This window comes from Phalaenopsis equestris, unplaced genomic scaffold, assembly GCF_001263595.1.
Source record: "Phalaenopsis equestris unplaced genomic scaffold, ASM126359v1 Scaffold000425, whole genome shotgun sequence".
NCBI lineage: Eukaryota > Viridiplantae > Streptophyta > Magnoliopsida > Asparagales > Orchidaceae > Phalaenopsis > Phalaenopsis equestris.
Genome location: NW_018164866.1, coordinates 434,001 through 455,419, shown reverse-complemented (window position 1 = coordinate 455,419; position 21,419 = coordinate 434,001). Strand labels below are relative to the sequence as shown.

General features: G+C 32.2%; 1 protein-coding gene across 4 annotated transcripts in view; it reads right to left on the bottom strand.

Moving 5' to 3' along the window:
* Positions 1-3,396: 3,396 nt before the first annotated feature.
* LOC110027356 (methionine--tRNA ligase, cytoplasmic) overlaps positions 3,397-21,419 on the bottom strand; it is a 62,195-nt gene continuing 44,172 nt past the window's right edge. For 2 of the 4 annotated variants that reach the window (XM_020728744.1, XM_020728746.1), the window contains 6 exons: positions 20,706-20,926; positions 20,545-20,635; positions 20,367-20,435; positions 6,330-6,421; positions 5,166-5,229; positions 3,397-3,612 (listed from right to left, as the gene is read on the bottom strand). In XM_020728744.1, coding sequence (XP_020584403.1) covers positions 3,508-3,612; positions 5,166-5,229; positions 6,330-6,421; positions 20,367-20,435; positions 20,545-20,635; positions 20,706-20,926 — 642 coding nt within the window. In that variant the 3' untranslated portion in view covers positions 3,397-3,507. Of the gene's footprint in view, positions 3,613-5,165; positions 5,230-5,659; positions 5,766-6,329; positions 6,422-20,366; positions 20,436-20,544; positions 20,636-20,705; positions 20,927-21,419 lie in introns of those variants that run through there. The other 2 variants (XM_020728745.1, XM_020728747.1) reach the window with 2 other exon arrangements.

Genomic DNA, 21,419 nt, shown 5'->3' with positions numbered 1-21,419 from the left:
GAGTAGAGTGGAAAAATTCTGTAAAACAAATGAAGTTGCATCAAACTCCAACTTCTACTCATATTTGTGATCCTAGTAGAACACTCCACCTACTTTGAGTCTCGGGCCTTCAACAAGCTTGCCTAGACAAACAAAACATGCATGCTAACGACAATCTTCTTTTGTAGATCATAATCTCTAGCAGGATGTGAAGACCTCATCTCCATTAGAACCTTTTTTTCAATTGCTGCAGAAGTCACACTATTTGTCAAGTGACAAACATAGTTTATGGCCCCACCCTAACAGACTCAATCCAATCCAACATCAAACAACATATACTAAGTTTTCTCCACTAAAACTCAGTTCATCCCACAACTTTTTTCTTACAATGTCTTTCAAATAGTGAAAGTGGTGATCTATCCCATTTTTGTGACACTCTTGAAAAAATGCATCAAATGTATATTGACCCACATTATCGATCTCTTACATCAGTTCTTTTTATCAATCCGAGTCTCAATTCACTTTTTTATAATCATGAAAATCTCTAGCACCTTACGCTTAAAGTTCATAGTATACACACAAACATATTCGGAGTAATCATCGATAAAAGAGACAAAAAAAAATATTCATTCATTGAATGGCGTCATCTTCGTCGGAATCCAAACATTTCTGTGAACATACTCTAAAATATTTGTTGTACTGTGGATGATAATGTTAAAGGATACTTGTGTCACTTTCCAAACACAATGCTTATAGAATCAAAACTTACAAGTGCTTGCTCCTTTAATCAACCCTTGCTTCACCAAAGTCTGAAATTAAGTCTCTCCAGCACAAGCTAGGCACATATGACACAATGTGGCGTCAGAAGAACATTAGCAATAGCCACAGTTTCAATCAATGTACTACCCTAAAGATAGTAAAGATTATGATTGCGTACTCCCTTCATAAAAATCAGTGCTCCATGCATATTCTCAGAAATCTTGCCTCAATAACTACTTGTAGCCCTTGGCCTCTACAACCGCATCTGACAGCAAATTCTTCCCAATATTTGAAACATGTCTGATATTGATCATCTCCCTCATAGCAACATTATGCATTCTAATAAAGGCATTACATACACCAACAATATGCCACACTTTATCGTTGTCAATAGTCACTACTTTCAGAAGCGAATTCAATAGAAGAAGTGTCATGTCTTCATCTCCAATCTCGTCATCCACATTTAACATATTTGCCAAAAAAATTTGTAAAATCATTCAAGTGCTCATTAATTGAAATCTGTAGAGTTGACACTTTAACTGGAGAAGATTCTCCATGCACTTCGTGAGATATTTATTATCCAACATCCTCTGCTATTTTCCTATAAAAATTCACCTACATCCATGGGGAGATGTTATTCCAATATCAACAAGCGGGGGGATTAGAAAAATAGGCTGATGAAGTAGAGTTACAGCTCAAAACACACAAATCCTCTATTATCTTTCATATAAATAAGAGCCTATTATGAATTAATAATATTTCAAATATAAGAAAAATCATATATTTAAATATACTCAAATTAAATTTCACAATATAGAAATATTATATAATTAAATTTCCCCAAATCATATCACATAATATCAATCTTTTTAATATACACACTTATTAATTTGGAACAATTATCTTTTAACATTTTTCATAATATTTTTGAGTTTTCTCATTATTTAAATTTAGTAACATTAATTATTATTTACTTATTTAGAATTTTATTTATATTTTTATTTAAATTACAAAATATTTGATTGAGATAATTATTTTTAAAAATACTCAAAAAAAATTTAGAAATTTAATTTTCAAAAACAAGTTCATTTATTTTTTAAAAAACTATATATAAAAATGTATAAAAACTATTCTTATCAAACATATTTTAAAAAAAATATGAAGCAAATCATCCCAAATTTCAATACAATTTCATGCATCCGTTCAATTATCATTTTTTTTATGATTTCCATTAATTTTTGTGATGAAAAACTGTTTTTAAAAATTGGACAGTAAAATATTATAATTGTTATTAATTTCTTTCAAAAAAATATTTACAATACACACTTTAAATAAAAAACTCTCTACACTAACCACACAACTATCTTTACAAATTTTATAGCCCAAAAATTAAGTATCAAATGAATTGTAGGACGAAAGTGCACGGGCCCTGTGCATCGCGTTCGGACTCCAGACACTATTTTCTCGAATTGTGTACTAAGATTAGAAACACTATATTTCAAGTTTCAACTACGAGTGCAAGCAACTGTTAGAATAACAAAAGAACTTCACTTAAAAAGAAAAACAAGAAAATTGGCACTATTATAAGATATATTCTGCAGGCATACTTGACTTCTGATTCATTTTTACAACCCTTACAGGTAACTAATGCATATGTTATTCAATTTGTTTGTTTCCCTAGTGGCAGTGTACAGGACATTGGAACTTTTCTATAAAAGATGCTCTGCATTGCACCGTGACAAGACCTCCATCTTTATTGATTCTAATAGTCATATTGCCACATTGTTGATTCATTACCATATTTTAACAATCTAATGTAAACCTCAGCTCATTTGTGATCCCATTTTTAAATTGACTTCTTTATTTTAGTTATGTTTTTTTATAAACACTGCTATCGGCCTTTTAGAAATTTACGTACATACCACACAAGCTTATATATTTGCATATCTACACCTAAAGTTTAAACCTATTTATGAAATTGTGTATTTCACTTTTAAAAAGATGGAAATAGTTATGTTTTTGAGGTGATGTTCCTGATTTAAGCATGGAAATATGAATGCTAAAAAGTTCAGATATGCAAATACATAAGAATTGTATGGTGTGCGTGAACATGTCCCTTTTTTCTTTAATGCAATGGGGCTGAAAGCAATCCATCTTGCACGGTTGTTGGCATTGCTTCTAGAGAACTATTATTAAAACTATCTATTTATATTCAAGGAAGTCACCCTAGTTCTAAAAAAAGAATTTTTATGTTTTTCTTTTTGGCCCTGCCCCCACTTGATTTTAGCTTTTTGCACATGGGGTTGTGCTTTAAAGACTTGTGTTAATTCCAACACATACACTGAGAAAAGCTTCTAGAGAAAGAAGCAATAGATGACAAAAATCAATCACCATCAAATATCAGTGTCTTTAGGGGGAAAATCAAATATCAGTGTTGAGTGGAAGATAATTTATTCTCTGAAATGCATAATCAAAATCTTTGATGAGATGGTGACTCGGTGATTTAAGCATTTCCGCTCGCATGGAAGGATCCCACACTCGATACTCACCGACCCCAAAAAAAAATTTAAGAAAAAAAATACAGGATCTGCCATTTCTATTCACCAAGATTGAATTCACTTTCACTTTTCAAAATCAGACTTATATATTTTTTTTTTCAAAATTAATATGTTTTTTTTTTTTACGAATACAATCCTAACAATCCAACAAAATGCAAATATAGAAAAGATCATCACCTCCATGAAAAACTGTTTTAATGAGATGTCATGATCATTTGATGGTTGCATTGGTGATGGAAGACGTGCAAGGCCCAGCAGAAGTCATGAATGGGATCCCTTTGTATGTTGCCACACCCTTGTCATCAGTGTATAGATGCTGATAATCCACCAGAATGCATTTGAAGATGAGTACAGTATTAATTTAAAATAGCCATGATGTAATAGGAAAATGGCCAATAGGTAATTTCAAAAGAAAAATAAAAATTCTGCAAGAAAAAATGAATAGAATTTTTTAATTTCAGAGTTAGGACAAGTCGTTCCAGTTAGTTCATGCAACCAAAGCAGCTCAAAAAGCTGTTGAAAACACATTATCATAGAAAATCAAGCACGTTTCTTATTAGGTGGGACACATTTAGTTGCTTTGCAGATGGCATAATTTGAAAATTGATGATTTTATTTTCCCATGTCTTGAGTATGAAATTAAAATCATCGCTTTTGAGGGATTTAGAGATGTTTTGGATGTAATACTTTAGTGTTATAAACATATACCTGAAATGATGTATTTCACTTTTATAAAGTTAGTAAGAGAGGTACTTTTGATGTGATGTTAAAGATTTGAGTGTTATGCATATAAATAGGAAAATTTAGGCATCGAGTATGTAATTGTATAAGAATTGAGTAGCATGTATGTAAAAGCCCTTATTTTGTAACTTCAAGCAGCCAAAGAAAACATCAAGTCAAAATAAAGAACATGGCATATTATTCTTATTTATTTACAATGCTCTATGGTGTCAAAAGTTGGCCTTTAAAAGAGAAGCTTAAAACTAAGTTAGGTGTTGCCGAGACGAGAATGCTTGGTGAATGAGTGATTTTACACTTAGAGACAAAATGCGAAATGAGTATATCCGTGATATGGTTGGTGTAGCTCCAGTGGCTGACAGAATTAGAGTCATCTTAGATGGTTTGGTCACATTAAATGTCGACCATATAATGATCAGATTGAGTAGTAGATGTTTTAGATTCGACTTACGTTATGAAAGGCAGAGGTAGACCAAGAAAACTTGAGCATATTGTATAAAAACTAATAATTTATTATAATTAAATGAAAATTTGACACTCAGTAAGACTCAATGGAGAAAAATGATTCATGTAGTCGACCCCACTTAGTGGGATAAAGGTTTGTTGTTGTTGTATCAAACACCTAGCCTTTAATGGTTACATTTATACCACTTTACTTATGCATAAAAATGTGTATTTCACTTTTTAAAAGTTAGTGATAGCAATATTCTTATGTGATATCAAAGATTTTAGTACTATAAATATAACAATCAAAGCTCAGGAGGTAGATATGTAAATTCATGAGAATAGAGTGGTATGTATGTAAATGCCCCTAAAATAAAATGCAAAGGTGTGTTATTGGTAAGGTATCAATCTAACAGAAGTGTTTGATAGCCAATAAAAAATGTGTGAATCAGCTAGAGCTCAATAGATTCATGAAATTTAAAAGACAGGTTTTTAGGATCGAATCCAGCCACATTAAATTTATGTTTTGATAGTTAATATTCCCCAATAAAATAATAACAAAATAGCATACAATGATAGCTAATGAAATAAAAATATTATTGCCACCAGAAGAAAAATTCTAACCAAAAGATGTGTGCAATATAAACGGGATAGAATCAAGGTAGCACGAGGAAAGATTTTACATACCGGTGTAATCTTTTCTAATTGTTTCTTCTTAGGGTTTAGAACATCTTCTGGTTTCCCCTCGAACCTATCAAAAGAAAAGCCATATAAATCAAAACGCACGGACGATGAAAGATCGCAAAGCATGCACAGACGGGAAGTTTATCACAAAGCTTTATGTTCGAACATAACAAGCCAAACAAAAATAACTCTATGGTATACCCACAAGACCATTCTGATTTGGGCCATTTACATACATACCACCCAACTCTTATGTATTTACATATCTAACACCTAACCTTTGGTTTTTACATTTATAGCATCCAAATCTTTCATATCACATAAAACAATACCACTTTTAACTTTTAAAAAGTAAAACACACTTTTCATGCATAGGTATGGCGGCATATATGTAAAAGTTGGAGTTTAGGTGCTAAATTTGTAAGTACATATTAATTGAGTGGTATATATGTTAATCTTTCTTTAATTTTGTCTGCAATTTATGTACCTGGCTAACAGATCCAAAAATATAAAATTTCTCGGTCTCACACCTCTAAGGAGTCAATTCAATCACTACAATACTATCATTGGCAGTGAAGTTCGTAGAAGAATCCCACTTCCAAACTGCAGCATAATATCAAGTAAACATAATACCTTAGCGTGGGAGAAGAAGGCCAAGTTCTGAAGAAAAAAATTGGTAGACTACCATTTATATCAAATAAAGCGAGAGAAGTAATGGAATACGAAGAAAGGTGGAGGAAATCGTATTCTCTGAGTTCTCAATTATCAAATTACAACTATTTTCCTTATATAATAAGGAACGACTAGGAATAACTTAATTAGAACCATAGCAACTTACTAAATATAAACTAACTCAAAAATGAAAGAATAACAAAAAGAGAATAACACTAAAATAGGAAACTCAGAATTCCACAAAAAAAAATCCAAATTATATCAAAGAAAGAACCTTTAATACGATTAAAAATTTAGCCATCTTCAAAATGGTCAAATTCACAAAAACAAAGCTGAAGCACGGCTCTCTCTAAGGCAGACAGGGCTCCTTTGACGCACATGATAGCGGATAATGGTGAAAAGAGAAAGTATAGGTACATTTACAGCAGAGAAAGAAATATTAAGGCTGTACATTGTGCTGGAAAGCAATGCTAAATGGTTAAATCATGTATTTACCCTGGAAATGAAACACGTTCCCCAATTTTGGCACCTTCTGGGGGAATTATGGGCTCCACTGCTGAATTTTCCTGATTTGAAGCACAAAGCACCTGCAAAAGCATATTATTATGTTTATAGAAACTTCCAACTTTAGTTAACACCACGAGCTTTACTTGGACAACGTTATTAACAAGGAAGATTTACATACATGCCACCCAATTCTTATGTACTTACATATCTGACACACTTCAATCTTTACAGACATGTCACCCTGCTTATAAATGAAAAGGTGTACTTCCCTTTTTAAAAGTTCAAATAGTGATACTTTCGATGTGATATGAATGATTTGGGTGGTAAAATTGTAAAAAATGAAGCTTGTGTTAGATATGTAAATATATAAGAATTGGGTGTTTGTTTGACTGTAAATGGCCCAAATAACAAATAACGTGTAACAGCAACTGTCACTTTTGAGGGTTTGCAGCTCCAATACGAAAAGGAAGAAGGAAGATGACAGAAAATACTGCTACCTTGGTTTTAACATTAAACAAGAGGACGAGTTAGCAAGAAAAAAAAAAGGTACCGAAGTATGCTTTCCTGAAACGAACAAACATGCAAATAAGGAGGGGAACGCTTCTGGACAGGCAAAACGGAGGCAGAACAGTAAAATTAGCGCAAAACCCCAGAGTTTCTGGAGTAAACGGGAAGATGAATAATTAAATTATAGCAGAAAACCCCTGAATTTCTGTTGTAAATAGCAAAAATGAATAAAGAGGCAAAAGGGAAAGATGAGCAAATTAGAGGACAAGGAAGAAGCTGGAAGAAGATAACAGACAGGTTGAAAGAACAGAAAGAGAAAAGGAATTCAATATTCAATTCAACGTTCAAAATTTTGTGCAGCATACTTGAACTGGTTATTGGGTTTTTTGCCCACAAGGTCTAGAGTTCAAAAACTAGGGACATATGGGTGTGCATGACTTGAAAAAAAATAATCCAAGATCATTCTCTCCAATAAAATATTAAAAGGTTAGAAACCCTTATATATTGGTTCAAGGTTCATAAAATTTGCCTAAACTACTTAACGAATACATGAAAAATATTTAGCATAATTACTGCACATCGAAACACAATTAACACAATTAAAGACGGGCATATCTATCTAAACTATAATGGAAATAAATCTAATGATCATGGAGGTTTTTGAGGTGGCCATGATAGCACCATTTAACAGTGAAAGCAATCAACTCATAGTAAATGATAAAAGTGGTAAAACCAACTCAAGTTGATATATGCACAGAAATCTCCTGTGATAGATGCGAAAACACAAACTCAATATCAAAGATTGATGTTTCAGATATTGCTGTCAATGATGGATCATCCTTTGTTGACAACTAAAGAAATTCAAAACAGACAACAAACTTCATAGGCAAAACCACATTATCAATCATCGTATAAGATTCAGGTTTAGACTCTAGTTATGGTTTTAGTCACAGGATCAATTTTAATTTGATCCTTATGATCTTCATCATCCATGGCCTATGTAAATTTTTATATTAGAATCTTACATAATTGAGCATTGCTTGTGGTGTGCCATGCATTCGAAAATTGACATTAGGCATCTACCAATTCTTGCACAAGTTGTTGACAAAAGTGTTGAAAATGCTTTAAGTTAATCATAATAATGTTCAAGATTGGCAAAAAGGGAGTCCAACTAATAGTTTGGTATATTAATTAATTATCCATGTCATAGGAATGATAAACGAGTCTTATGTGAATATAAATGTTGATGATATCTAGCGCATGAACTCCAAGAAGATGAGTTTTTAGGCACATGATACTATTGCTTAACATGATCCTATTGTTAATACGATGATGAAGGCACCTTTTAATTGTTTTGCATCCTTCTAAAAGACATAAAAAAAAAAAATAGAATATTTGATAACATAATGTGATTCAAAAAGAGCCATAGAATGAAGGTCAATGTGGACCAGTGTCACCTCAGATCATGTGGTAGATCATATGAATCATGCCAAGGCCTGAGAATTTGTGGCTTATTAATGTGAGAATCATATCAACCGAAGTGTGAATTTTGTACTGCGATCAACAACAATAACAAAGCCTTAATCCCACTACATGGGGTCAGCTACACGAATCCTTTTTTTCCATTGCATCCTATTTAGTGTCATATTTTCATTTAGTTCTAATAAATTAAGATCATTTTTTTGTACAATAAGCCGAAGTCTTCTAAGGTGTAACTCTCCTTTCTTAACATAAGTCGAATCTAAAACATCTACTCTCATAATCGGATCACTAGATGGTCGGCGCTTAATGTGACCAAACCATCTAAGACGATTTTCTCTAATTTTGTCTGTCAAAGGAGCTACACCAACCCTATCACGGATATATGCATTTCGCATTGTCTCTAAGTGTAAAGCCTCTCATCCACCTAATAATTCTCATCTTAGCAACACTTAACTTAGTATTATGCTTCTCTTTAAAAGGCCAATATTCAGCGCCATAGAGCATTGCAGGTCTCAACACCGTCTTATAAAATTTTTCTTTCAGTTCTTTCAGTCTAAGCGTCAGTCTAAGCGGTACTTTTCTATCACACAAAAGGCCCGAAGCATTCCTCCACTTCAACCAACCAACTAGACTTCTACTATTAACATTCCCATCTATATCACCAACACTTTGAACAACAAACCCGAGATATCTAAATCGTTCACACCTTTTAATAATTTGATCACTCAAATTTACACTTATGTCACTAGAGCAACTACTACTAAAATTACATTCCATATATTCAGTTTTAGTTCTACTCAAATGAAGGCCTTTAGACTCCCATGTACACCTCCATATTTCAAGTTTTTCCTGGGCTTTTTCTCTCGATTATCATCAACAAAAAGCATACACCAAGGTACATCCTCCTGTACGTGTCCAGTAAGACCATCCATAACTAAAGCAAAAAGATATGGGCTTAAAGAAGATCCCTGATGTAATCCAATAGAAATAGGAAAGTGTTTGGCCAATCCTCCTTCAGTTTGAACACAAGTAACAGCTCTAGTATACATATCTTTAATGACTTGAATATAAGTCATATCAACACATTTCTTCTCAAGAACTCTCCAAAGGATTTCTCTTGGAACCTTATCGTAAGCTTTTTCTAAATCAATAAAAATCAAACGTAGATTCTCCTTATCATCTCTAAACTTTTCCATCAAACTTCTCAATAAATGTATAGCTTTCATAGTAGACCTGCCCGGCATAAGTCCAAATTGATTATGAGAAATCTTTGTAAGTCTCTTTCTAGTACGTCTTAACATATGTTCAATTACCTTCTCTCATAATTTTGATGTATGGCACATCAACTTAATTCCTCTATAACTTGCACACTCTTGTGCATCCCCTTTATTCTTAAAATTGAGGACTAAAATACTCTTCTTCTACTCCTCAGACATCTTTTTAGTTTTTAAAACAATATTAAAGAGTTTAGTAAGCCAAGAAACTCCCAAATCTCCTAAAAATTTTCATCCATCAATTGGGTTATCATCAGGTCCTACAGACTTTCCACACATTATTTTCTTTAAAGTCTCCTCAACTTTTTTTTACTAATGCGACAGTAAAACTGAAACGTCTTATTATTATTCACCATATTAAAATCACTAAGGTCGATCGCATTTTCAGAAACTTCATTAAAAAGCTTATCAAAATAACTCACCCACCTATGTTGAATATTTTTTTCTAAGAAAAACACTTTGATTTTCATCTTTAATACACTTTACTTGAGTTAAATCTTTACTTTATTTTTCTCTTTATTTAGCTAGTTTATACATATATTTTTCACTCTCAGTATCTAATCTATTATAAAGATCATTAAAGACATAATTTTTAGAATCACATATTGTTCTTTTAGAGTCACTGCGAGCCGTTTGATATTTTTCTCAGTTCTGTAAGCTTTTACATTTAAACCAATTTTTATAACATAACTTTTTATATTTTATCTTTTCTTGTAAATTATTATTTTACCACCAACTATTTTTATTTAAAGAAGTTTTTTCTTTTGATTCTCCAAGTACATCTTTTGCAACTTGTTTAATAGTGTTTGTTACTTTATCCCACATTACATTTGCTTCATCATGAACATCCCAAATTTTAAAATCTTAAATTTTACTCATAAAAATAATTTTATTTATGTCTTTTAAGTTCCCTCATCTAATTCTAACAACTTTTCATCTTCAAATCTACAACTAATAAAAGATGTTGGGTACTTAAATCCTCGCTTGGAATGACCTTACAATCTCTACAATCTCGACGATCTCTTCTTCTCATAAGAAAATAATCAATTTATGTTTTATTAGATCCATTTTTATAAACAATAAGATACTCATCTCTTTTCTTGAATAAAGTATTAGTAATAACAAAATTATGTACTAAAGCAAAATCTAAAATAGCTCCACCTTCTTCATTAGTCACTCCAAAACCGTAGCTACCATGAATATTTTTAAAATCTTCTATCACTCTACCGACATGTCCATTTAAATCTCCTCCGATAAAATTTTTTTCTTCAAGAGGTATCAATTTTATTAAGTCTTGTAAGTCATTCCAGAATTTATCTTTAGACCCTATATCTGAACCTGCTTGAGGAGCATAAGCACTTATAATATTAAAAATCTTAGTATCAATTATAATCTTAAGGACTATAATTTTATCTCCAACTCTATTAATTTTTACAAAATTATCTTTCAAATTCTTATCTATAATTACACCTACACCATTTCTAGTACGACTCTTACCAGAATACCAAACTTTATGACCTAAGTTATCAATTTCCTTAGTCTTTTCTCCAACCCATTTAGTTTCTTGAATACATAAGATATTAATCTTTCTATTAATCATAATATCAACTAATTCCATTAATTTACCATTGAGAATACCTATACTCCAAGATCTTATCCTAAGATTAATTTCATTAATTTTATGAACTAACTTCTTTACCGGCATTCGTCCGTAATGTGGGAACCCTTGCTTATTTGACACTACACCCGGACACTGGTGTAGCGACCCTTGCATATTTTTCACTGTATTAGGCTATACAACGGCGCGTCGCTTCCAGGAGACGTTCTAGCACTTACACAAAGATCAAAAGGATTGATATCATGATTTTTTTTCAACTAGTTTTACACTGGTTGTCGACTACCTAACACAACCCTGCATTTTTACATCCGAACTTGGGACCGACAATGACAAAGTCATGAATTTTGTACTGCGACCATCAACAATAATTCCTAAAGTGAAACTGACGGACATATGTCAATGGTATGAAAAAAATCCTAATGAGAACAAAAGTAACACTAGGGGCGACATCTTGAGCAAGATAGTTGCACAACACATTACATGATGAATGTTGATCTGAAGATAAAAATTAATCAAAGGGAAAGTGGCTAAGTCTTGGAGTAAAACTATGTTGAAGTTTACAAAAGAGCAATAATTTACAAATACACACAAAAGCATATAAACTTGTCCCGTAAGATATCATGATATCTCTGAATCCATGTCAACGAGCGATCTTGCCCTCAGATTAAGAAGTGAATGTGACTGGTATGCACATGGCCTGTATAAGGCAATCACAAACATATGACAAGCTTTGTAGCTCATGTGATGGCAAAGATAAGGTACGTGCGACAAAGGAGAGCTAGAAGATCGTGAGTTATAATTTGCTTAAGAGAAGGAGAAGAGATTGTACGCATGAGACAAATAAAGGACAACACCACCAAATGGCTCTCGCAAGGCACACAATAGAGTTTATGCAAGCTAAGAGAATGGTAGCATAGCCAATTTGACTGGGTAGTCAGGCCTTCGTTTTCTTGTAACATGACAAACTTTTTATAAAGCATTTGAACCAAACCAACTCCTTATTGGCTTTAGTTGCAGCTATACATTCAACTTCTATAATTGATACTGTGGATATAATTAATGACACCCAACTAATATTGGTACCACCCGAAGTAAAGATGTAGCCCATAATGCTTCTTATATCTAGACCTCTTCCTAAATTTGTAAGTCTATTATTTTATACTCGGGATATTTATTGATTGCACCTTTTAAATAGCATAGCATTCACATATAGCTTTCCAATAATCTCTCTCTCGATTAGAAATGTATTTGCTAACTACTCCCCATGCTTATTTAACTTCGACCATGTGCGATTTTTCCTCAACTTTTGGAACATATTCTCCAAATAATTTGAAGTATCTAATGTTTGATGTACGTATATTTTTTCCCTTTGTGATATTCAATCTATCTAAATCATTCTACAATAGAGAATATGAGCAATATAGCCGCAGAACTTTCTGTAGGGGTGTATTTTAATCCAAGACGTTACATATGTATAATCTGGTCCCATGACTCTTCAAAATTTATCCAAATCAATTTCATTATTAAAATTGATGGGTAAATAGATGAAAAAACTTTTGCTAGAGACATTCCTTTAAGATTAAATCTTACAAATAGCTTTATACTAACTTCAACAAAGGGTTGGATTTTAATGATAATAAAAAACTAGGACCTCATAAGTAGTATAATGTTGTTTAACACATCTAACCTCCATTAACACCATAGTTCTAATGGCGACACTAATTTGGATCAATATTAAAGATTCAAGGGACCAAATTGAATCAATATTAAAAATTCAAGGGACCAAATTGAGCACATTCAATTTTCAGAATTAAAATCACCCCCAATTAAAAGTCTAGATATGATTTTTGGTATTTTCACTTTTCAATAGTGTTATGAAACACATAAAATGACCATGTGCTCTTGATGTAATATATTCTCATCCAAAGTTTTCGTGTCGGAAAATTTGTAGTTGTAGAGTGATAATTTAACGTTTTAAAGTTGCATGAAAATCCAATACAAGCACTGATAAAAGAAAAATAGCAAGATGAGACAACAATATTTTTTATGTGAAAAAAACCCTGAAAAAGAAAAAAATTGCGGGGTTTGATCAAAATAATCCACTTTATTTTTGTAAGTAAAAGAGTACAACCTTCCCTCACGAAAACGAGAACGGGGTTACAATTTGACACTAAAAACTACATTATCTTTATATAGCTAAAAATAAAAGTGTTTAGAAATTCAATAATAGACGTAATTTAAGGTTATAAGTTGTAGTTTCTAGCAACCAGTAGGTGGCAGGTGGTGACAACAGATGAGGATTAATAGAGATTGGTGGCTATAGAGGCCAGTAATCGATGGTGGCTAATGACTACAAAGTTCAATGGTTACACATCCGATCTTCTCTCCAAAACAAGAACTGGAATTTCACTTCTCCTTTTCAACTTCCCCCTTCAAGTAAAGAGAGGGAACTTATTTATAATTTTTTTGAGAGGAACATTTTGTTCTTTCAGCGCATAACTTTCCCAACCACCTGATCAGACGGTTCATGATGATCTTCCTTGATCACAGATTGTTTTTTAAGGATTTGAGTGCCTTAATGACCACAAAATTGAACGATCTTATGTTCATTGAACTCCTCTTGTCGAGACGTTTGATTCAATCATAAATATCAAATTAAGAGTTCATTTGACCATTTAATTGACAATAAAAAGCCTCCAATTGTGCTTCAAGGGCTTGATTAGACTCTAATTGAACCAATTTTAGAGTCATTGGGTCTAACTTTTCAAGATAATCAGTTTCATAAAAAATCTGGTGAAATCGGAGTTTGGATGATCATAAATTTGAATTTGAAAGATTTCTTACCAAAAAATGCATTGAGATTCGCGCTTGATTGTATACTTTCTTTGTGGTATAACCCTAAGAATTCTTTTGGTGTCTCCAATATCATGCATGTAAACTCCTTTGGCACATCACTTTTATAATGTTGATGCATTCACATATAATAATAGAATAATACAATATTTTCTTGTTCCTTCAAAATAGTAAATGAAATTCAATCATGTGCATCAATCTATCACATTTCTATTTAAGGCCACAAAAACTTTCTACTTAACTTGCACATAAGGATTTATTTTCTAGGTTTGCCTTCACGATTCATTTTATTGATGTCCTCATTCAATTTAACATGAAAGAGAAAAGTTGTTATGATATTGATTTGTTTGAGGTATACATTTTTTTGGTGTTTCAATGCTCATTAAACGAACGATAATCATTTTAATCACAAAAGAAAATATATCTTTAAAGTATACCTTCTTTTTGGTGGAATCCATTTATAACAAACATTGCCTTACACATTTTGGTCTTAATTGCTCTTCCTTCATGTATATATTTTTTTTAATGGCGTCTTCTATTTAGCAACTTGAACAACATCGAAGTGATGTTCTTATAAAGAGATTTCCTCCATCTTTGATGACAAACTTCCACTATATAGAACGTTTTACAGGTTTGGTTTCATGATACCACTTGGGCTCTCATGTATTTGCAAGTAATAGATTAAAAAAAAACTAAAAAATTGTTTGATTAGTCAGTATTTAAGTTTTTTGTGGCTTTCAGACTTAGGTCACAGGTGTGTTGGATTCACACTACAATTGAGTTTCCTACGATGTTTCTTATGTTTATTCTAAAGCAAACAATTCTTCAAGTTTAACATACTGACTTATCATTATATAAATCAAATTCATTGAAAAAAAAATTTATTGACCAACCCAAAATTTGTAATAGGATTCATTTTTACCAAATTCAATGAAGTAATATACTCCTTGGAAATTATATGTATTGGACTCAAAACTATTATTGAGTGCCCTATGGTGTTTATTGTCTTCACCGTAGGGCAAGCGACTCTTCCAGTACAACATACGATGGAGTGGTACCTCTCGCAATAGTGCTTGACCTATCTTTGCAAAATATACACTTGTTGAAGATAACATTTCTACTAATGACTATTTCTTAACTTAAATACCCCAAAATCTGCAGAAAAATTCATCTATAGTAATATTCAATTATTTTGAATCAAACTTATCTCTGACAATATAGTTAGCATAAACTTGGGTACTCAAACCTTCAAATTAGAGAAATATACCTCTTTTGTTCTCCAAGCTTATTTAGGAAGCTCAAAATTGAGTGCAACTGATAGTCCTCAATTGATCAATATGTTGTGCTCTACACTGAGGTCTTATGAAAGACCACATGCAATCTCGTACTCTTTGCACATTCATAGAGCTTTATTCATCCTCTCATCTAATTTCTACTACGAAGATCCCAATATCGTTCTATTAATATAGATCCCATGTGTTGTGTTGTAGTTCTTAAATTCTATACGGTTGAACTCCCCACTATTATTATATCATAAGCACCTAATTTTGCCTCCAAATCCACTTTCCAACAAGCTCTTTCACTTTACAAAAGTGGTAAGCATATCAGATTTATTTTTAATAAAATAAACAAGTGCATTTTAGTACAATCGACGATGAAGGTAATGTGGTGCATGCACCTCCCTAATGAAGTAATGAAGGGCAGACTGAATGCACTAGTGTGCACCAACTCAACCCTTTTAGACCTAAGTTCTTCCATTTTTTGTTAAATTGATCTGCCTTTGTTTCCCTGTTAGTTTCTTCACGAAAAATTAATTAAACATATTTCAAACTCGAAATTTTATCCCTGAAGAATCTTTAAGCCTTTCTCTCTTACATAGCCCAACCATTGATACAATAAAGCTAAATTTGACTGTAGTGGCTCTTACTGTTCATGCAGTAATAACAGTGTAAAGCGTGTATGTCATGATGATCCAAAAGATAATGGCACAAACATAGAGTAATGGTGGAAGAGAAGGTAGATAGAATCTCAAGGGTTAAATAGTAGATTCAACAAGCTTCAACACCTCCACAGGATATGTGCACTTGATCAAGTCAATGAATTGATTATAAATTTATAATGGGAACACATCAAACATATGGTAAAGATAAGACCAGGTGTTTTCAAGCACTAAGCGCAATGTGAAACAAAAGGGTTTTCTTGCTTCAATGCACAAAATGCAAAGAAAAATGTACTCCCAGTAACAAGAGCATTCATTAGTTGTATATCATATAAATATATACTATGTATACATAATATATATTTAATTCATTCAATTTTAAACTATATCATGAAATAATTTTTTGGTAAAAATAATAATATGTTCAATAACAATAATATATAGTTATTTGAAATCCAGAAAAAGAATCAAATATATAAATGATATAAATAATCAAATGATACAAAAATATTTAAAAATAAAAAATATATAATCATGAGATTGAGTGCCACCTATAAAATGGAAGACAAAGGTAGCGTAAAAATAAGGCATCAAGAAGCATTATTGAGAAGAAGCTTAAGCTATTAGCGTTAAAAAAAAAAACAAGTCAAAAACATACAAGAACCAGTGGAGAAGTGATCGTGAACAAAAAAACTACCACAAAGCGACAAGCTCAAGCAGAATAGAATAGAGAACAATTAACTGATGACTTAATGACCGCAAATAAAAACAATAAGAATAAGCAAACTATCATGCCTGATAATTGTGAGAGATTTTGAAACAAATAATAAAATCTAAACCATAATTTTTCTTCTTAAGTGGTTGAGCACATAATACTACAATGCTATGCGGCAAAGCAATGAAACATGCATAATTAGCTGTAAGTTTGTGCTTCATAAGCAAGTAATGGACAAAGCAAGTGCATTGTTTTGCTTTGCTCTTAAAGCCCACTTTTAATAGCACTGATAAATCCTTAGAAAAAAATATAAAACATTTTAAAAAAATGGTTGAAGGAGAAGTATCAGCAATAATGAGAGGGGAAAGGGAAGACATGTCAAAAAGTGAAATAATAGTTGTTTACCAATCATATGAGAAGAGGAACCAGAATCAAACATTAAAAACATACCGAACAAACTAAGACAAAACTAGAGCCTGAAATGACATGAGTAATAACACAAATACTAATGAGTATTAAATGAGATGATCACAATCCTCATAAGACAAAGTGAATGTTCCAAAAGTTATGGTAGGAATTGAAGCGTCAATAATATTCAAAGACGAATTAGAGGCATCCTAATAAGTACTAGAGGGATATTTGAACTTGGCCCAACAATGTTCAGAGGAAAGTTTGGCAATAAGAAATTCCTTGGTCTGTTTATGCAAGATGAAGGAATTCTGCACTACAAAATTTATCCTGCTTTCATTGCAAAATATAATAGTTCCTAATTTAGAAATTCATGTTGAAGAGAAAAGGTTTCAAAATTTAGAATTTACACATGCATATAATAATTTCTTGAAAAATGGTGATAAAAAGAAAGCGAAGGATCTTCGTTGACAGTGACTGGAATAGATAATTCAAGACTATTTCATGTCTAGATATGAACAACAAAATCAGATGCCTCTCATTCAAAAAATTTGCCAATGTAATCTTAATTCAAAGAAGATGTATAAAGATGTTCAAAAGCTAACAAGAAATAAAAAATCCCTCAACCACAGAAGATGCGCCATACTGTTGAATTTGATGGTAACAACATTGATAAACAAGGATTTTGACTCTAAGAGAAGATGCAAAAGTTATGATATGATGAGGAGCAAAGCTTTGACAATCTAAGAAAAATTCAAATCATTGAAAAAAGGTGAAGATTGAAAAGATTGTGTCCTAAGTAGAGAGCAAATGACAAGAGGATACATGGATTACATGAGAATATGCAGGTGATGACATGTTATCGCAAATACAGCATAACAAGGGGGGTTGTGAGTGCAAACTACAAGTGATAGAAGTTGCCATAAGGAGACTAGCTCAAGTGAGGGCGCAAATAAGGTGATGCAAGAGTGGGCAATAGAAGCAGCATTCAAGAGCCAGCAAATACAAACATTAGAGTGAGATCAAGGGCAACATATGTGTGAACACAACAAGCAACCACAATTACTGCATGAGCGAGCAAGAAAAAAGAGCACTAGAAAACGGTTAAAGTACAAGTATAAGTAAGCTTGTGAGGAGGGTACATGCATGAGAACACAAAAGGCAAGAGGTCATACAAGAACAAAGGGTAATTGATGCAAGACAGACAAGGAAATTGTATAATCGAGTTGATGCTTGTGTGATAAATAATAAGAGAGAGAGGGAAGAAGAGCTAAGTCTAGGATTAACCTTGCTTTGAAACCACATTAAGAGTAGGAAAAACTAGTTAACCATACTTGGTTAAGAATATTGCCAATATATAGGCAGGCATGGCAAGTACAAAATAGAAGAACTTAAACAATGTCTAACTATGAGGACATAAAGCAAAAATAGAAAAAACAATACCTATGCTAATCAACAATTTATAATACTACTATTTCAAATCAAGTTGTTCCTTAATAGAGCGAATTTGGCACAACTATGTCACTAATTTTACAAACGCCTTATTGATGGAATGGCAAATCTTTTATGAAAGCATAAAATTTAGAGAATCGCTAAAAGATTATGAAAGAGGTATTTAATTCTAATTTTTAAGAACAAAAGAGCAATGGACATTATGATGATTAAAAGCAATCAAGCTTACCCTTCATTTAAGAATGATTTTTGCTACTTCACATTTTAAAAGTTGTAGAGCATCACAATTTTAATTTTTCCAATAAACTTTGACCAAAAACCCTAAAATTCATGAACATCCTAAATAGCTTCATGAGCATATGAATGTGTATTTACAAAGAATCTTATTCGTTGGGAATAGCAATAATTCAAATTTAGAAAGCACAAAGAATTAGAGGAGAAGAAAGCATAACCATCGCTTAAAAGAATCACATTGAATCCAAAAAAATAATAATTAATTTTATGCCATAGGATCTACCATAGAGGTTAATTGATGAATGGAACTATAATTAGATAAGGAAAAAGAAAGAATCAATTAAAGGAACTTCATGTGGTGTTAATTAATTTTGAAGAGGCATATGATTGAACCATTAAAAAAAAGAAATTTTGGTGGGCATTAAAGAAAACAAAAGTCTAACACATGTTGAAGTTATTAAAAATATGCATGAGGCAACAATAGCTAGCATAGAAGGTAGACGTGAAAAGACCAAAAAATATTTCTTCAAAATTAGTTTGCATCAATAATCAACCTTAAATTTACATCTTTTTAATTTGATTATGGAGATGTTTACAAAAAGTAAATTTATCCTGAGGCAACTTGGTGACATTATTGTCTAAGGATATAATCCCAATTTGTGTGACTTCAACTAAAATAAAAAAGCTAAACCAAAGAAGAAATTTTTTTTACAAGATAAGGTGCTTCGCATTAGTAGAACAAAGTGTACTTAATTGACTTAAAACTAATATTTATCGAATAATATTGTCGAGAAACTTGAGTGATAGGTTCAACCAGCTTGGATAAATAACCTTAAAAATTAAACTTGGGGGTTAAAATAGAGTGATGCAATATGAGTACTACGTGATGAGTAAACATCATAAAGACTTAAAAGCTAACATTTATAAAACTATAATTAGATAGGCCAGGCATATGGATCAAAATCTTGGGCAACTGAGATCTCACAAAGAGTACAACAAAAATAAACGTGTTCAAGTAAATATATGGAAAAACAAGGAAAACTAGAGTGTAAAATGAATATATTAAAGGCATTGTGAGAGTTAAACATATCTAAGATAGTTAAAAATATACTTAGGTGACTAAAATGGAAGAAGCACGAGTGAATATATAAAACTAATGTAAAAAAGTTTAAAAAAAAAGACTATACTTAAACTAATTGATTGGATTTCTGCAAAATAAAGTTAACATGTTATATAGGACTCAAAATAATAAAAAAGGAAGGTTCACGAGGTCCACCCAAAATAATTGGGATGAGGCTAATGGGGTATGTTCCATATTAACATTTTGCAAAAAATAAGTGCTTAAGAGATATGAAAGAGTAGTACTCTTCTAAATGCTGCAAAAGTGGAAATAAACACAGTGCTGAAATTCTTTTAAAATACCTAGGAAATATTTAGATATACGAAGTACTTAACATATTTGTTCATTCCAATGAAAACATAGCAGTATGAAGAAAAAGGAAGTCCACAAAATATATTGCAACCAAAGAAAATAGCAACATACCAATCCAGAGGACATAACATCTCGCAGCTTTCCCGGCTTCACATTAGAAATTAAAACCACAAGGCGGTTCTGTACAAACAATCAGATCAAACTTGTCTTTTGAAATCTCGGCTTTTAAGGAATAAAGGCATAAAGTTTACCAAAAAAGGAGCGATAGTAATCGTAGACTTCCACTTACAATTAGGTCATCTGGACTATAATACTTGGCAAGGCCGCTAACTACTTGGCGTTGGTTACCATCTCCCAAATCTATCTCTTCAACTAGCAAACTGTGATAACTCAACAATTATTACTTGCTTGATAATATGGGAATAAACAAAAAGGTGAAAGCCAATATACCTGTCAGCAGACGGATGCTTCCATGCCTTGCGTATAAGACCAACCTGTAGATTAAGAATAGCAATAGAGAATTCTGTATCCTTATCAGAGGATTCCTTTTCTGTAGGCTTCTTCTTTTCCCCTGTGCTTTTCTTAGTTGGTTCAATAACAGCTTTCACAACAGCGGCCTTATTAACCTTATTTGAATCAACCAAGGCTTTATCACCAGCAGATGCCTTTTCCTTAAAAAGGGAGGCCACCAAATAATCTTATCATAATTGACCATTTTAAATAATGCAATGGAAAAGTAAGATGTATTACAGCCCGAAAAATATCGTTCTTTCATTAAAATATCATATACATGAACAATATGGGATAAAGCAAGCATTGGTTATTCTTTATTTTTGAAAAGTAAGCTACCCTGCTGAGTATTAATCTTTTAGTTGTGCAGTGCCTTCCTGCATATTATTGCATTGCTAGTAAACATACAGACAAGCTCACTTTGATAATCAACTCTTCTGATTGCGCATCTGAGAAAAACAAAGGTAAAGGAAATAGACAGAAGATAGAGGGAAACAGTGTTTGCCGTCATTAAACAGTCTCAATCAATCATCAATGCTTTCAACTTAAAGGCACTGCTGTCATCACCAACAAAGACAAAACAATGCAAACTTTCCATGAGCCGTGTCAGCAGAAGTATGTGTGTGTGTGTGTGTGTGTATATATGTATATATA